The sequence below is a fragment of the Callorhinchus milii genome, unplaced genomic scaffold (assembly GCF_018977255.1).
Source record: "Callorhinchus milii isolate IMCB2004 unplaced genomic scaffold, IMCB_Cmil_1.0 Scaffold20, whole genome shotgun sequence".
Taxonomy (NCBI): Eukaryota; Metazoa; Chordata; class Chondrichthyes; order Chimaeriformes; family Callorhinchidae; genus Callorhinchus; species Callorhinchus milii.
Genome location: NW_024704761.1, coordinates 4,893,926 through 4,911,821, shown reverse-complemented (window position 1 = coordinate 4,911,821; position 17,896 = coordinate 4,893,926). Strand labels below are relative to the sequence as shown.

Sequence of the window (17,896 nt, the reverse complement as noted above, 5' to 3'; positions counted from 1 at the left end):
CTGAGTAGGACACCGGGAGCCACTCCCTCCCCTTTTTGAATGATCTTTGTACGTCCACCTGAACAGGCAGAGTGGATCTCGGTTTAAAAAAGGTCATTGTAATGGACGCATAGAATGTACAGAGACATTTGAGTGAGACTGGATCTGGGTGATTTCTTCAAGCAATCATGTATTGCCGAGATGCATTCGACACCCACTTACAGTCCTAAGAAATTCTGCATCCAACATGCATCGATCGCATTAACTAACATGTGTGGTCTGGCATCTGTGGAGGCTTTTCAAGTTCCTTCACACATTGCAAAAGCTACAGTATTTGAAATATGCTGTGAAAAAAATATATTGTAACCAGTAGTGAGATATAATAAATATCTCCAGTGGCAAGCGTGACCTTAACTCACTCATTTGTGGAGATATTCATCACGTCCCACTGATCCTTCTGACATATTTCCCTACGAATCCAACGAGAACAAAGTATAAAAACATATGGACCGTATTACTGTCTCCACTTTTTTTCACAGCNAAAAAAAACCCTGCAGAATTATTGTTTTTATTAGTTTGGGACTCAATACCAAAAACTCTGCTGCAATTCTTCAGGAAAAAAAAAGCACGACTTGAAGCAAAACGGTGACAATACAAAATAGAATGATTCATTTACCTGCAAATTGTGTGTTTGTTAATAAGAAAACAGATTTTAAACTTTAAAGTCACCATTTTCAACGGTGCGACGTGTGCATTGTGATAGCTTTCCATTCGCTGTCCTACGAACTGCATAAAGGGATTAAAACTGATATAATAATGATCCTTGCATTTGGTGTTGTGCCGTTAACGCCAGGTGGATGTCTCAAAGGGTTACTGTGTAGTGACTGCGTATTGTGCAGGCGAAGGAACCATGGGGCGATTCTCAACTGGACGTACAACATAAACGCTTTAGTGGGTCTGTGAATGCAGACAACACACCTGAGGTGATATCAGAGACAACATCACAATCATGAAGCACAAACCAGTGGCCTTTATTTAACCACAGCGCATTATAATGTGGGGTCCCAATTTAGGGACTCAAACCAGTGTGTTACAACAACGTCAATCTGTACCATGGGTGAAAGCTCAAATAAATGTCAGGTTGCAGTATTCACCCTGTCTCAACCCTCAAAAAAAAGGGGATGGGAAAAGAGATCCCTTAAAAAAGAGAAATAGTCTCATGCTCAAAAAATTGGTTTGACGGCAATATTGATGTTGATATCAGCGTGGAAATGAGCGGACAAAGCATTTACTTTTATTAGTAATACATTTTAATTTAAAGGGCTATGGTTTACTCCAAACTGGTAACACATTTCAGTAACTCTGTGCTACTAATGCTCTGTCCGAGCTGCATTTCAAAACGTGTCAAAGATCCAGTTGGCACGAAAAGAAAAATGTCCAAAACTGCACTCTTGTGGGTTGAAATTTCCACCGCTGATTCAAGGAGCAAGTAGATCAGGAAGTAATCAAAGATGTTGCAGCAGATTGCATCATAAGCAGTGTCTGTTTCCTTTCCTACACATACACACACATACATACACACTAAGTCAACATCACAAGCCTGAACTGCAGCCCCGACAGCTTTGCATTAATAGTTCCGCCCGCATCTTCTCCTCAAATTCTCCTCAACCTCACGATTCCTGTTCTGATTGTCGGTCGCTCTGTGCAGCTGAAGTCATTTCTGGTCTTCGCTGCCCAGCGATGGTCTGTGTTCACGTGAAGTGAAAACAGGATCGGGTTGAGTTGTGATGTTTTGCCTCTTCCTTCTCCAACCGCGCCCCTGCCCACCCCGACCCCACACATACACCCACGTAAACATTCAAATAATCTGCCGACGCTCGTTATCTGTGCTCACCCATGAAGAACGGCCATTAGTATGGGACGGGAGGAGGTTTTCAGCTGATGGATCCACAGCCCTGGCATGAGTCAGCACGAGACAGGCCCCAACTAGAAAGGAACAATTTGTTTGGGGCTAGCCGTGCGTCTGGGAAGGCTATCTGTATTGTATTCATATTCCTTACCTCCCCTCCTCCACCACCCCGCCACTCCCCCTCCATCGCCTCCTGCGCACACACACCCCCATCAATAGTTGAGGCATTGGATCCGAAATATGTTTGCAATCTGTTTACATTTGCTATGGATTAATAATAACTATAATAATCCTTGCATTTTGATATGGCGCCTTATCATGCAGTTGAGACGCCTCAAAGCGCTTCACAGAATATTTTGTAAAGTGGATTAACTGTGTATTTTGTGGGCGAATCGCGGGAGCCAATTGAGCACTGCAGCGTCCCACAAACAGTCGTGGATTAGGTCTTGATAGGCTGATGAATGAAATTGGATGATAGAGACGGGGGGAGGGGGTGGGTTGGGGAAACCGCAGGGGGAACGAAACAGCTGAATGCCAGGCTTCTGTCTGAACGCAACAGGGGAAAGAGTTAACTGGCTGACATAACCCACAGAAGGTTCCAATCAAGAGCCTTGATGGCATGGTTTCAGGTCACTACAAAGGGCAGATCTGACGTTGTTGCTGTGCCCTCTTGTCTCATCAGTTACTCTGTGAACCATGCAATGCAAACACGTCAAAACCCAATCAGGGACATTAAGTGAGCTATCCGGTCTCAGAAGACGGTGTTGATTAATATTTCCTGTGTGCTGGTGGACCTGGAGTTTGCTTTTAAGGTTGGTCAGGGTCTTGCTTAGACTTCACAATCCTAGCAAACGCAACCCCCTATCTTCTTCCAGGTCCAATGGTATTGCTCGTTCGAGGCCTGAAATTCCACCTGGTCTTAGCCCATAAGACCACTGCGCCTTTAAAATTTAAGATGGTGCAGAATTGTGAAAAAAAATCTTCAATTCGGTCTTAGTCAGAAGCTGGGTTCTGTTTTAAGAACTGCAGGAAAATGACTTTCAAATTAACAGTGTGTCATATAATAATCCTTGCATTTGTATATAGCGCATTATCACGTCGTTGAGACGTCTCAAAGCGCTTCACAAAATATACTGCAAAGTGAATTGACTGTAGTTTTGCGGGAGAGTTGAAGAATCTTCTGAAAATCTGGGAGGTCTGAAATTCAGGATAAGACGGTTTTGGAATTTCGAGCTTCAGATCAACTGAACTGATTGGAAGAGAATTGGAAAACCTAAAATTTGCCTGTTGAATTGTACCTAACTACTTTTCAGTGATGAAATCCCGGGTGATGAACGTTAGATCAAAGGAAGAATGCAAATCATTTTGGAAGAGTTATTTGCTGGTCTGTTATTGAACCAATCCACTGTGGAACTGGCAGATTTTGTCTCTGCTGTTTAGTACGGGAGCAATGCCATTACAATGTTGTGATGTGTTGCCTATCTCTCCACAACCCTCAGTCAGTAAGGGTTTATTTCCAGACTTGAAGATGTCCAGGATTTACATTCTTGGAAAAGCTTCCTTGTCTGAAAAGTCACTGTGGGCCTTTACAAACTGACAGTACAGTCGTAGATCTAGTACGGTCTGAGAGGTTAAGAGGTACTTCTTCACACAGAATGTGGTGAGGATGTGGAACTCACTGCTGGAAGCTGTGGTTAAAGCAAAAAGCATCAATGTATTTAATTAAGAGAAAACATAGGGGAATAAAAAAGGGGCGTAGGAGAGTTAATAGGAGGGATTGGACCTGGTGTGGAGTACAAACACCAGCACAAACTAGTTGGGCCAAATGGCCTGTTTCCGTGCCGTCCCACTCTGTGTAACCTCAGGCAATAACAGAGAGACATTTAGGCTCATCAACTCATGAGCGGTGATGAGATGCACTACTTATTTTACTTTAACACCGGTTCAAACATTGTCGTAACGCGTGGGGTCTTCTGAAACTGTGGTTGGTTTTCCAGACTGTTTTTTTTTCTCTCCCTCGAACCAGTCTGATATTACACTCAGGGCAGGTGTTAAACAGCGACTGCTTATGGGTTGCTTTCTCGCAGGGAATAGGCGAAGAGAAAGGCAGGGGAAAAGGACATGCCGTTGTCAGACACGTCCTAGCAGCCACCTACAGTGCAGCATTGTCAGGGGTCTGGCCCTCAGTCAGGAAATGATGGGAAGGGGAGAGGAGGGTTCTCATTAAGCAGAGGAAAATCAATGTTCGCAGCATAATTGGATAAAGAGACATTTGGAAGCCGAGAACTCGTCTTAAATAACACTGCAGTTGAACAGCTGGAAGCTTGAGTTTTGCGCGGTTTTTCAGTGCAGCGCTGCTATTGTGAAATGACTTCAATCCGTCCGTTTCCCTGTCGGTGAAAGAACGCTTTGAGCGCACTGCAACAGGTGACGGGCTCTGCACGTTTGGTTCCGTGCACGCCTCCACCTTAAATCGGACAGAATCGCGTGGCCACCTTAACGGCCTGGCCTGTCCGTTATTGCTGATGCTGTACGGTTGGAGCACAATGAGCAACCACTGTCACCGACCGGCCTGCTTCCTCTTTGCTGTTTAGTTTCCTTTTGAAACTCTCTCCGTCAGTCCCTCCGCCTTGCCCCCTCCTTCCCCATTTTCAGATCACGCCTTAAGACCTTCCTCTTCTACCGTGCCTATGGTCACCTCCCCCCCACCCGACTCGGAGGCTGGCTCCGCCACTGTTAAGGGCTCCCAGACGCTGCCCTGTGTGAAGGGCGCTATATAAGTGCAAGTTGTCGTTGTGTTGCTTCAGAAGGCACTGATTTCCGCGGGGTATAAAATAATCCTCGATATAGAACCTTCTGCTACAGGAGGACAGCTCAAAGCTCCTTACAGGACATGCCGTAAAGACTAGTGACCGAGTCTTTTGTAGGTAAACGTAAAATAATAATAATAATCCTTGCATTTTGATACAGCGTCTTACCACACCGTTGAGACTTTTTAAAGTGTTTTACAGAATATACTGTGAAATTAAATGACCTGTGTATTTTGTGGGTGAAACGCACTTAAAAATGTAGGCAAGGAACAAATCAGATGCTCAGGACATCTCTGGATGTTGTCCTTTTTCCCACTGTTTTTACCCTAGTGCCCAATGCTGAATTTGGCTTAAAGAGATGTTGTGCTCTCAAATGACTGCTGGCAAATAAATTATTGGGCCACCACCGCTGCATACTTTGAGGCTTGATTTACTTTGGGAGCAGATTTAACCAATGTGTACCTGATTAGTGTAATTTGTCCATGTTTATAAATCGAAGCGCCCACAATCATTGCTTGTCTACACGCCTTGCATGAGTTATAATCACTGCATTTCACTTTTTTTTAAAACTGAATGCTCCTAGTACATCGATATAGTTTACCTAGATTACAGAACTCAATAATAATTACGGCCAATTATGCAATACCCCAACTTGGCATAGCTTGATTGCCTTGTTGTGCAATCTGCTGCAAGTCTTGGCCGTTTTTGTGAAGAAACCAAACGGATCACTCGGCCAAAGCTTATACCACTGAATTTCGTCAGTGTAATCAGTGGTCACATTGTACTGTTAAAACTTTCTCTCTTTCTTTCTCCTTATTTCCTGCCTTTCACCAAGCCTGCTCACCTACCACCATGTGGCCTGTGTCAGCTGCATTTGTTGAGCCAATTGCATCTTTTAGGTTATCGCGAACAAAAAAGGCCAGGACACCCATGGTACATCCCGCGGTTAATAATAATTATAATTAATAATAATAATTAATAATCCTTCCATTTGATATGGCATATTAGCACGTTGTTGAGACGTCTCAAAGCACTTCTCGGGATATACTGTGTGCTTTGTGGGCGAATTGCGGCATCCAATTGCGCACAGCAGTGTTATTATTATTATTAATATTAATTATTTCCCAATATCTGTGGAAAAGTTCAGTGTTGTCTATTGATCCGCACCGAGTCTCCGTTCTCAGCTTCTCTGCCTCCTTTCCTTGAAGCAGCTTGTAATTGAGGTGAGAGCAAAGGGTTAACTGCGAAGGCGCTGCTTATTGTAAAGTTTTGAATTTAATTGCACCCAGGATTTATTAGCAGCGTTTAACAGGCCATTGCCACAAAGCTCAAGCCAGACCACCTTTTGTGGTCTGTTTAATGCAACTGTTGAACAAAACTTTTTATTTTACAGCCGCGGATCCAGCGATCCTTTGTGGACTCGTTGCTCTGTTGTGGAGTTGAGAATGCTTTTGTTTTAATATGCTCGTATTTTAATTAGTCCATCTCACTGTCGAACTTGCAGATAAAGGCCCTGGCATGAAATTATTGATTGGGTCTTTGAGTCTGACTTCAGATAAAGTGAAGCCTAAATCACAGTAGCATAATTGCAGTAACTATTAATAATTATAATCATTGGATTTGACGTTAGCGCCTTTCACATCAGGAGGACGTCTCAAACCACTTCACAGGACGCACTGTAAAGTGTTCTGATTGTGCCTTTTGATAAAAAGCACAATTTTTTCTGGGGAATTGTTGGCCAAGACACCAGGAGAAACTGCCTTCTCTTTCCGAATAGTGTCACAGGATCATAAACGTCCACCTGAACAGACAGGACTGAACAGTTGGTTTAACGTCTCATTCGAAGGACGAGACCTCTGACAATGCAGTGCATTGGAGCGTCACCCTAGACTGTATGAGTCCAAAGTCCCGATGTGAGACTTTAATCCACAGCCTTCTGACTGAGCCACCCAGGCCGACACGTTGATAACACAGTGCAGGTAGATTGGAAGGGTGACTCCTTGGTAGATTCCTATGTGTCATGGATGTCCTCTGCTTCCTTTGTAGCCTCATTCTGGGGGTGGGGAAGTGGGGGCTGGGGGAATGGAGGTTGGGGGGGTGGTGCGCTACTGTTACTTGCAGAGGCACGAAGCTGTGGCACGGTGATTGTCAGCCTGTGGGTGTGTAACCATGGGAGCAGCTCTTTCGGTCAGCATTACCACAAACTGCAATCAATATGCAAACCGAAGCCTGACCCCCCGCTCGCAAGTATTCAGATGATAATGTCCATTTCCTCCGCCCACCCACCCACCCACCCACTCTTTCCCCTCCTCTCCTCTCTCCACCAACCCCTTCATATTTCAACTCGGATTTAAAAGAAAAGTTAAGGATATGATCTAAAAGTTTACAGTTCCTCACACACACGCACACACACACACACACACATACACACACCCCTCTACCTTCTCCTCACCTCCCCTTTCCTCTCCCCAGCTTTAGGCTAAAAAGCTTCCACATCTGCCTCCCGCTCACTCTCCTGTGCGCACCCACCTATCATTAATGCGACGCTTTGTTTTATGAAGGGAGATTAGAATCTGGGAGGTGGGGGGTGGTGGTGGAGTGGTGGGGGGAGCTCCTCTGTTTGTGCAGGGTTCTCTTTAACAGCCGCAGAAAGGGCAGTTCCAGGTTTCGTACAGTGGCCGTGGGCATTGAGCAACGTGAATCAGAAATGTTTCCCCCGAGATGAAAAGAAGTCGTTCGACATGGGTTAGCCCCCACCCACCGTTTTTCTTGCCTTAGCGTTCCATTGCGTCTTGGGCCGGGGTCCAACTAACCCTTAGCAAATTTCAACGTCCTCCCCTTGACTCTGCGCTTGCTTATTAAATTCCTTACTGCGGCAGAGCTAAGGCTAAATGTTGTTGTGCGCAGTGCACTGCAGCGCCAATGATTATTGAAGCAGGCTCAGGTGCGTTGCCTCGTCTTTAGGTTTTTATCACCGTCGTGCTACAGACAAGGCATTCGTTTATTCATTATTCCTGTATGCGGTGGTGGTCGTGCGTCAACATGGGCTCGCGGGCCATCAAAGAGTTAACGCCTCTGTTTAGTTAACCTTGAGGATCCCTTTTAATGCCTCTGCTTCACATTGCAGATAAAGGTGTACACAACCAGGAGTTCCTATTTTATGAGATGATGTTGCTCTGCCGTTGAGATTTATATGCCGTGCTGTTAACACTTTGCTACTTGTTATTTGACTCTTCACGTTGTAACGAGCTATGCTGCTCTCCAAGAAAAAGTCAGGGGTTTGCGTGGTCTGTTTACCTGCGTAGTTTGATTGTTCTTGACCTGACGGAGAGTGGAGGAGAATATTTTTTGTTTAAAGAGATGAATAATAATAATAATAATAATAATAATAAACCTTGAAGGTTTTAGGTCAAGGCTTTTAGGTCAGGAATGTAGGGATCTTGCATTAAATTTGTACCTGTGCATTCTACTTTGCTCATGGCAGCTTCTGCAGTGACAAGATTTTCGTATTATTACTTTACAGCAAGGCAAAAGGCTCACATCTTGGTTTGGTTTTCATTCGCAATTCGAGCAGTCCTTTTTTTTTAAGGTCTCGCCTCTGTTGTGCCACTGTCTCGAACACTCCTCCCGTGCAATCTCGTCCTCACAAGCTGTGCTTTTATCCTGTTCACAAAGGTGGCCCCTGTCACAACATCCTTGATCAATTTATTTGTGATTTGTACCCGTCTGTCATGTCAGGACTTTGAACTCGTATAGTCCAGGCTGATGCCCCAGGTGCCATGCTGGGGAAGTGCTGCTTTGTCGGAGGTAATATCCTTCGGATGAGGCTTTTCAGGTAAACATTAACAATCCATTGGAGCTATTTGAAAAGGGAGAAGGGAATTTTCCCTGATATCCTGACCAACAAACCACCAGATCAAATTGGTTACTTACTTCATAGCTATTTGTGAAACATTGCTGTGCACGAACTGACTGTTGAGAAAACACACCAAATACAAGGACTTTTATTTTAAATTTAATTGCGGTATCTCTTAAATCTTGCCTTTTATGAATTAGCACAGTATTCAGAAACTCAGCGCACAGAAGAAACTGGAGAACTTATTACAGATGTTGGGAGAAATGTATAACAGCGTATGGCATTCCATTGATTCAAGGTATTGGGTAACACAGTAGCTCTTTATGTTGATGAGATTAATCCTACTGTATTTCTGATGAGGTTAAACTCCGAGAACAGAAACGCCTTGGGAGCGAAACGGCAACCAGTCCTTTTCGCATTTTTACTTGTGGCCCTATGCAGGTGTGTGTTTTCCATTATCATACAGGTTCTCTCAAACAGTACAAATTCCTATCCAACAGACCAGATTACAAATGGCAAGGCGAATCATTCTTCTTCCCCTAAGACCCTCCCCAGCCCCCCCCCCCCGCCCCCCACCACCCCGAAATATTCCAAACAATTTTCAGAAGGGTAACATTGCTTTCAAAGCGACTGAAAGATTAAAGTAGAACTACCTAAGGGATGGCCGTGCGCGCCCCCAAAACAAATGCACGCTGGGTTTGGAGCTGGTATGCGGCTGTATCAATCACGGACACGTCGAACAAGTCTAAAAGCACACAGGGACTGCATATCTTTAATGCAACTGTTGTACTGAATTTTGTGCCAAATTGGCACCAGTATCAATATGTAACCACCAAATTCAAAATCGACATGCTTACACTGCCTCCACTGATATTTACCCAAGGTCTGATAACAGGCTTATGCTCTGCCACCCCTTGTGTAACATGAGAAGACAAGAGTTCTGGAACGCTGGCGGTACGTATGATTTGTGGCAGCTAGCTTGTAACCAAACTGTGTAGATTTGTTAATGAAATGACATTGTGTCAATGACCAAGAAGTTCTCTCCCACCCCCCCACCCACCCACCCACCCACCTAGCCCTGTTCTGAATCCTGCTGCATTTACTCACTGTGTCCAGTCAGTTAAACGACCAGTTCACATTCACTGGAGGCACAGTCCTGGGCTGGCTTATGTAATGTGAGATTAATCTTATTTGTATTAACATTTATATAACACCTTGTACTTAGGGTTACGTCTCAGAGAGCTTCGCAGGGACGGAATGGGATATGAGCACAGGAGAGGGGATGTTTGAGGGAGTGGGAGAGGAAGGTGATCGGAGGCACATTCAACCATGTCTCTCTCCGGCTTTAGCCGTGAGTTCGACGTCCTCTGCACGCAATAATAGTAATAACCCTTGCGTTCGACATATCGCCTTATCACGTCGTTGGGATGCTCTCAAAGCGTTCGACAGAATACGTTGTCGAGCGAATTGACTGGAGGTTCTGTGGGCTGTGAGCGCAAGGTTTATCTGCCAACACGAGTCTGCAAGTGTGATGTGGGACTAACACTGCCCTTTCTTCCTTTGCTCCTCCCTATCATGGAGGGCTTGGCTGCCCATGACATGCTCCACCTAGCAGCCTAACTGAGAATTAGCAAGGCTCAGTCAGGGAAATCGGGACTGAATAGAAGCTGAGGGGTGGCATTCACTCTGCTGATGTCCAACATGTCTGAACGATTAAGCCATCATGCAGATTTTTTTTCTCAAATAACACAGACGTACTTAGCATCCGCTGGTAAAGTACAATGTCGGAACCAACTCGCCAAATATTGCTCAATCCCAAGAAAATAAAGGGTTAACCCGAGCGAACTCCCCCAAAAGAAGATTTGGCTCTCTCACTGTGCATTGCAGTTTAATGTCGCTTTCGAGACGAACAAACCGATGTAGAAACTGAGAAAAAAAAGAACTGTGGTGTCCAGTGCTTTTTTTTTGTTGTTTTTGTTTTTGCAGACAATTGACACTGGCTACGTAAGGATGAGCCTTCAGATTTCTGCATAACAACAGACCACCCAAAGGGCTACGTGGGGCCAAGTACCGTTATATGGCCACTGCCTAGCATATTAATGAGCACATTTATGGAGGAGGGGGGTGCTGGAAACTGACTGCAGCAACAACCAGTGAATAGATTATGCAGCGTGCGTGATTTTGGTTTATTGTTGTAGATCTTTCAATCGTTTACCCCCTTTTTGTATGTATTTTAGCCCGAGAGATCGGATTAGTTAACCGTCATCCAGATCAAAGCTGCGATCTTCCAGAAGCAGATTTTTTTTATTTGATCTGCGTGGGTTTATTTTTTTTTTTGCAGATGTCAGAAAGCGATCCTGATCAAAAAGCATTTTGCCATTACAGATTCCAACGGGCGTCGAGGGAAAAGGGCGGCGGAGGCATGTGAGACGAAACGAAGGCTGTCTTAAGCTCGAGTTGAGAAAGCCAAGTACCGTAAAATGAACATAGCATGCCTGAGTATGTATTGCAATACCCCACAAGTTTTTTTTAAAAGAAAGTACTGAAAGCTTAATAATGTGACTTTTTTGATGCGTGTTAAAGAGACCAAAAAACAAACAGTTCATATTTTAATACAATTCTTATTTATTGCAAACAATAATATACAAAAGGTAAGTTTATTTAGAGACAGATCTTTCCAAAACTCACCTAAAGGCAAAATATCTGATTTGATAGTTTTAAGTTACAGAAATACTTTAACGTTCAACTTTTTATACAGAAAAAAAAGGAGCTTCAGGCACATTTACAGAGTACTTGATTTCTGTAAGGCTGAATTCCTGTTACGCTTTTCGAATAAAACTGTTAACAAATATATATTTTTGAATGCCTGTTGTCTTTTTTAAAAAGCAATCTGTACAACCATGCCACAGCTTTAGAAAATAGAGTGTTTTTTTAAAAAAAGTTTGTAAATGTCAGGTAAAAAAAGTTATTTATTTTTTAAACAAAAATTCCTTTCTCTAGTTAGCAAAAAGGTAGTAGCTGAAGCAATTAGCAAATGCTGTAAACTACATTTGCATTCTGCATTTACTTGTGAGACAAAAATCTTCCAGTCAGTTTTCCGATCAGCTTAATACAGAGTTCATGTTTTTTTTTCTCTGTGCAGAACAGAACTAGGTACAAGATGTAAAACAAAAATTACTTTAATAAGAAAAATGTACAAAGATAAATAACGTTTACAGGCTTTTATTTCAGAAACTACCGTGAGAGAGTCATCCTTATCATCTGAGCACAAAAGCAAAGGTGCTCCCTGTAAATGATGTTAAGCACTGTTCACTGGAATAGTACAGTAAATGCTGTTGGGTTGTAACCATTGACTTGGGAGTTTAAGACTTCCAAAGCTTGAGATGTCGCTTTGTGCTATGCAACCTGCAACATATGTTCTATACTCCAAGGGCCAAAGACACTTCCTGTTTTCCTTCCCCCTCCACTCTCCTCAAGATTCCCACAAATGCGCAACGCAGGAAGCAGAATGTCAGCTGCAGATTCACTGCTTTAATGATTGGGTGGTGTAGTTGTCAGTGAAAGACTGCACAGAAACTCAATCTACCCAAATGGCCACTCTGTACCACGACACGCTGCAAGGCACCATGTGTGTGGGGAAGGGACCTGTTGAAACCATCTACAGTTAATACAAAAAACCCCATCATGTCCCCCCCCCCCCCTTTAAACTGGTACAAACTTGCACTAGACTCTTCCCTACGTTCTGGTACCCATCAATCTGTGCTTTTTTTTATTAATATATAAAAAAAATTTTGACAGGACATTTAAAAAGCGTTAAGGATTTTCGAAACACATCGCTGTAAATAGTGTGAAAAAAAGATACTATTTCTTTACAAAAATAGGGGTTTTATGGCAATAGCGAAGGCAAACTGTTAAGTATTCTACCAAAAGTGGTTTGGCATTTTGATCTTTCAAAATAAGAGCTTTTTATTTCCTCTAAAATATGTATAAATCCCGAAAAATGCAAAATGGCAATGACTCATACACAGTACATACTAAATTCAAAAAAAATTAAAGGTAATTCTCCTCACAGAGGATTTCAATGCTACTAAGTTTATAAGTCCAAACACAGGAAATGACCAAACCAGCTGACTTGACTGCTCAGACTTGTTCATTCAATGACTTTTTGCTTTAAACTTTCAGTCATGGAATGTTTGAACGTTTTTCTTTCTCATTTTAAAACCAAAAGAAAAAAATGATCAGTCACCAGTACTGAAGAACGAAGCAAACAAAGCACTTTGTGGAGGGACGGTCAGGCAGGTGGGTGGCGGAGGGAGGAGGTGAGGGCGTTTGAGAGGAGGGGGGTAGAAAAGGTAAGGGGGAAAGGAGGGGGGAGAGGTGAGGCTGGGGGGGGTGGTGGGGGAAAGAGGAGGTAAGAGATGAGGAAGGGGGGGGAGCCACTTTGTGACAGCAGTTTTGTGTTAGTGCAGGTTGGATCTGCAGGAGCTCTCCTGGTCCTCGGCAAACCGTGTGCGTACTCGAGTCCAAACGAAGAAAAAGACGACGACGACGACAACAACAGTGTGTGGTCAGTCACTAAGGTCTGGTCAGCTGTGTGTAGACGGGCTGGTCCCAGTGCTGAGGGCTGTGGGTTTGCGGGATGGACGGGACGCCGGTGGTATCGGCAATGGGCGTGTACATGGGGCGCTGGGATGGACTCATGTAGGTGAAGGTGGGGTAGAGGCCACTGGTTTGGCCTGGAGCGTGGCTGTAGTAGGAGTTGGTGCTCTGGTGGTCGGAGTAGTCATACTGGGTGCGGGGGATGGAGGGGTAGGACGAGCTGTAGTGCTGCAGGTTGAACGAGCCGTAGCTGATCTGCTGGGGCGAGTGTTGCTGCTCGTTGTAGTGGCTGGGGCTCAACTGCTCCGTCTTGATGTGTGTCCTCTGCTGAGGCCCTTGCTCACTGGCCAGGCTGGTCAAGGAGTGCTGCTTGGACAACCAAGGGTGGGACGCGCCTTGGGTGGCCGATGTGCTGCTAATCCCGTAGCTGCCCGTGTAGGTGGCCGGGCCGCTCTGTCCGTGGCCGGGGTGAGTGACCGGCACTCCCGGGTGACCGTTGGGAGGCAGGTACTGGTCGAACTCGTTGACGTCGAAGGTCTCCATGGTGGACATGACTTCGCTGCTCAGCTCCCCAATGTCCACGTTGCTGAAGTCGATGTGAGGCTGCCTCCCTCCTTCCTGCAGGGGGCGCCCTTCACGCTTCAGGTCAGGCTTGCCAGGTTGGACTTCTGTCTTGGGGGTCGTGGGAGGGGTCGGGGGGCCCTGGGATTGTCCTGAAAGGCCAGAGAAAAAAAAACGAGGCTGTTTTAAAAAAAAAACACTGGGAATTTGCAAGAGTTTGGCAGATTGCAATCTATTGCAAAGGTTTCAGTCACTCACTGTCACTCTCCTGAACTCTTAACCAAAAGCACCTGAACTCTCTCCTACGTGCATTTCCGTCCACTCCAGGTAAAACTTTTTTTTTTAATGGAACAAAATATTACTTCTTATTGATTATTTTTTTTAAAAAATAACTGTTCTTCACGCCAAGAGCAATGCACTCCCGAGAATGCGAGCACTTTAGGAAGAAGTTCAGAGAATACTCTTCAGTTGGCAACGCATCACTTAAGTTTGATCTGGATTGGAATTTCTCCCTCCCTCCCTTTTTTTTTAATTTAATTTGAGTTTCCATTGCTTGTGTGGGATTTTTTCTTCTTCCTTTTTTTAAAAAAGAAATATATTGATTGTAATGTACCAGCTTCCCTCCTGCATTTGTTTTCTCTTCTATCTTATTAGGGTCTTTCCAATAACTTCCTCGTCTAATCTCTGTGTGTGTTTGTGTGTGTGTGTGTGTAACCTTATCTATCCTTCCATCTCTTATCTCTCTCTCTCTCTCTATCTAACTCTCTCCCTTTTTCCAAATGCATCTGTCTCTCTTCCACTCTCTCTCTCTCTTCCACTCTCTCTCTCCCATCCTCTCTCCCACTCTCTCTCTCTCTCTCCCATCCTCTCTCCCACTCTCTCTCTCCCATCCTCTCCCACTCTCTCTCTCTCCCACTCTCTCTCTCTCTCCCATCCTCTCTCCCACTCTCTCTCTCTCTCTCCCACTCTCTCTCTCTCTCTCTCTCCCACTCTCTCTCTCTCTCCCATCCTCTCTCCCACTCTCTCTCTCTCTCTCCCACTCTCTCCCAACTCCCCCCCTCTCTCCCAAATGAAGTCCTCGTAAAGTTAGTTACCTGAATGCTCTCCAGGAGAATGCACGTCGCTCAGACTGGATGCAGAGTGCGGGGAGTCCGCCTGCAGCGCTTTGAAGAGGGCGTTGGGGGTGATGTGTGTCTGGTCCCCTCCCTCGTCGCTCTCTCCCTGCCCGTTCTTCACCGACTTTCGCCTCCTGGGCTGGTACTTGTAGTCGGGATGGTCTTTCTTGTGCTGAACCCTCAGGCGTTCCGCCTCCTCCACGAAAGGACGTTTCTCACCCTCGTTCAGCAGCCTGTAAGGGGTAGAGAGAAAGAAGGAGTGGGGAGGGGTTGGGGAGGGGGGGGGGGGGTTGTTGGTGTTGGAGAGAGAGAGAGAGAGAAAAAACATAATAAGCTTCTGTTGTGTGTGTGACACTCAATGTCTCAATTCAAACAGAGGGGGGAAAGAAAAATCCAAACGCAAACATAGCCTTTAAACGAAATCACAATTGCAAACGCGCAACTGTGAGATACATTGCATTGAATAAGTTGCAATCCACTCCCCCCCCACACACACACAACCCTCCCTCTCTCTGTCTCTCTCTCTCTCTCACCCCCCCCCCATCCCCCTTTCTCTCCCCCCTTCCACACACACACACACACACACCAAAAAAAAAGAAGTTGCATTTTGGAATTGCAATTCAAAAGCAAAGCCCCGATGCGCTCCAGAGGGGTAATTGAAGGTCCCATCAGGAGACAGACAGGACAGACAGGACAGGACAGAACAGCACAGACAGACAGACCGACAGACAGACAGACAAGGCGAGACTAGTCAGACAGGCGAAATGAAGTGCAAAGTGACGAGTGGCCGATCCTTTCTGACATTGCAACGATTTCGATGCAACTCTTTTAAACTGCGCGACAAGACAGGTTCAACAAGTGTCCTTCACTACCCACCCACCCAACTCACTCACTCACTCACTCACCAACGTCAAAGCCGGGGGGCGGGGGGGGTTTGCACTGATCTCTGATAAGAAACTCTTAAAAAAGTTTCTCTCCTCCTCTCCCAGATCCATGCATTTAAAGTCCCAGCTCTCTCTCTCTCTCTTCCCAGCTCTGTATGTGTGTGTCTGTCTCTCTCTCTGATCAAATCCTCAACCCCCCATCTCTCCCCTCCCCACCACCCCCAATCCAACCCAACCCCCCCCCCCCTCCCCCTATATACTCTTCGATGCTCAGATGCATTGCAATGCAAATTCCAATCGTGGAATCAGAAAACAATCCTCTCTTTTGGAGAGAAAAAAACGCATCACATATCGTTGGGACCTTTTTTTTAAACAAAAAACGCATCAGGAGCAAAAGAAAACCAGGATATCTTTGGATTTTTTTAAAAAAAAAAAGTGCACGTTATGTATTATGTATTCTATCCCCTGGAAAACGCAGCCCCCACTGCACTTTGCACTGATTTGATCCGATGGCCACGTTATTATATCAGGCGATATATATTGGCAATGCTGCTTTCCTTGCGGGGTGGGGGGGGGGGACTGTATGTAGTTCAATGCACAAAAGAAAGTAAGTTCTGAACTTTCTCCCCCCCCCCCCCTCCCCACCCTCTCTCTCTCTCCCCCCACCTACACACACACAAACACACACACACACACACAAGAAAGTCGAATGCTCACAACTCCAGCAATCTGTGCATTTGTGAGATTCGAGTCCCAGAAAGTGGGAAGAGGGGGGAAGAGAGGATCAAGTAGGAGAGAAAGAGATAGACAGAGTAGAGAGAGAGAGAGAGAGAGAGTAGGAGAGACAGAGAGTGAGTAGGAGAGACAGAGAGAGAGTAGGAGAGATAGAGAGAGAGTAGGAGAGGCAGAGAGAGAGTAGGAGAGGCAGAGAGTGAGCAGGAGAGGCGCAGAGAGTAGGAGAGGCACAGAGAGTAGAGGCAGAGAGAGAGAGTAGGAGAGACACAGAGCGTGAGAGTAGGAGAGGCAGAGCCTGAGAGTAGGACAGAGACAGAGACAGAGAAGAAAAGAAGAGAGAAGAGAAGAAGAGAGAGAGAGAGAGAAAAAAAAGAGAGAGAGAGAGAGAGATCGCCGGCATCCCCCCGGGGGCCACTCGCCTCCACAGTTTGCCGAGGGTTTTGCTGAGCTCCGCGTTGTGGAGGTGCGGGTACTGGTCCGCGAGTTTCCTGCGCGCCGCCTGAGCCCACACCATGAAGGCGTTCATGGGTCTCTTGACGTGGGGTTTGTTTTTGGACGATCCGTTGACCCGCACCGGCATCGGCACCAGGGTCCAGTCGTAGCCCTTGAGGACCTGGGTCACGGCCTCGCGAATGCAAGCGGGGAACTTGTCGTCGTCCTCCTTCTTGGGGTGGTCCAGGCTCTGGGGGTGCGGGTCGGGCTGCCGGTTCTCCCCGGGTTTGGTGTTCTCCGCGTCGGACCCGGCGCCCGAACCGCACTGGGAATCGTCGGCCGACTCCTCCGACACGGTCGGGCTCGGCACGTCCGACGGCGTCTTGTCGTGTTCCTCTGTCATCTTCAGGAAGGGGTTGAGGAAATTCATGCAAACACCCGAGAGGGAGAGGGAGGGAGGGAGAGAGGGATGGAGGAGAGAGGGATGGAGGAGAGAGAGAGAGAGAGAGCAGAGTGTTGCGCCTCTGGGTGGGGGTGCAGGGGGTTTGGGGGGTTTTGGGGGGTGGGTGGGTGGTGGTAGTGGACGCTTTTGCAATATTAAGGATAATAAAAAAAGTGTTGAGATGACTTGGGTTGGGGTTGGGGTGGGTGGGTGGGGAGGGGGTGGTGGATGGGGATGGGGGGGGGGTTGGGGTGGAGGAAGCAATTGGGTGGAAAGACTGGAGATTTCTTGCAGAGAAGGTTTTTTTTCTTTTTTTAAAAAAAAAGAGAGAGAGAGAGAGAGAGAGGGAGAGAGAGGGAGAGAGAGAGTTTGGGGGAGTCTGGGGCGAGAAGCAAAGTGGGGTCTGTCCTGTCTGTCTGGGAGCAGCTGAGACTCTGAGGCTGACTCCTGAGTATATTGGACTTGTTAAATAAGAGGCGAAAACTTCGCAAGGTTTCTTACTCTCCCCAATCAGAAGGTGCCTTCCCCTGGTTTGAGCAGATGAGATTGGTGGAAAGTTTTAAGGGTGTGTTTT

General features: G+C 46.0%; 1 protein-coding gene and 1 long non-coding RNA gene across 2 annotated transcripts in view; one reads left to right on the top strand and one right to left on the bottom strand.

The window, feature by feature from the left end:
- Nucleotides 1–11,407, top strand: part of LOC103175540 — a 174,331-nt gene extending 162,924 nt beyond the window's left edge. Inside the window, exon 4 of the long non-coding RNA XR_006085616.1 lies at nucleotides 10,940–11,407. This is a non-coding gene — a long non-coding RNA (uncharacterized LOC103175540). The remainder of the gene's footprint in view (nucleotides 1–10,939) is intronic.
- Nucleotides 11,408–12,945: 1,538 nt separating this feature from the next.
- Nucleotides 12,946–17,359, bottom strand: sox9a (SRY-box transcription factor 9a). The gene is made up of 3 exons (XM_042342421.1): nucleotides 16,868–17,359; nucleotides 14,809–15,062; nucleotides 12,946–13,866 (listed from the first exon to the last, which is right to left on the bottom strand). The coding sequence occupies exons 1-3, from the start codon at nucleotides 17,308–17,310 to the stop codon at nucleotides 13,130–13,132; spliced, it is 1,434 nt and encodes a 477-aa protein (XP_042198355.1). The 5' UTR covers nucleotides 17,311–17,359; the 3' UTR covers nucleotides 12,946–13,129.
- Between the last annotated feature and the right edge of the window lie 537 nt (nucleotides 17,360–17,896).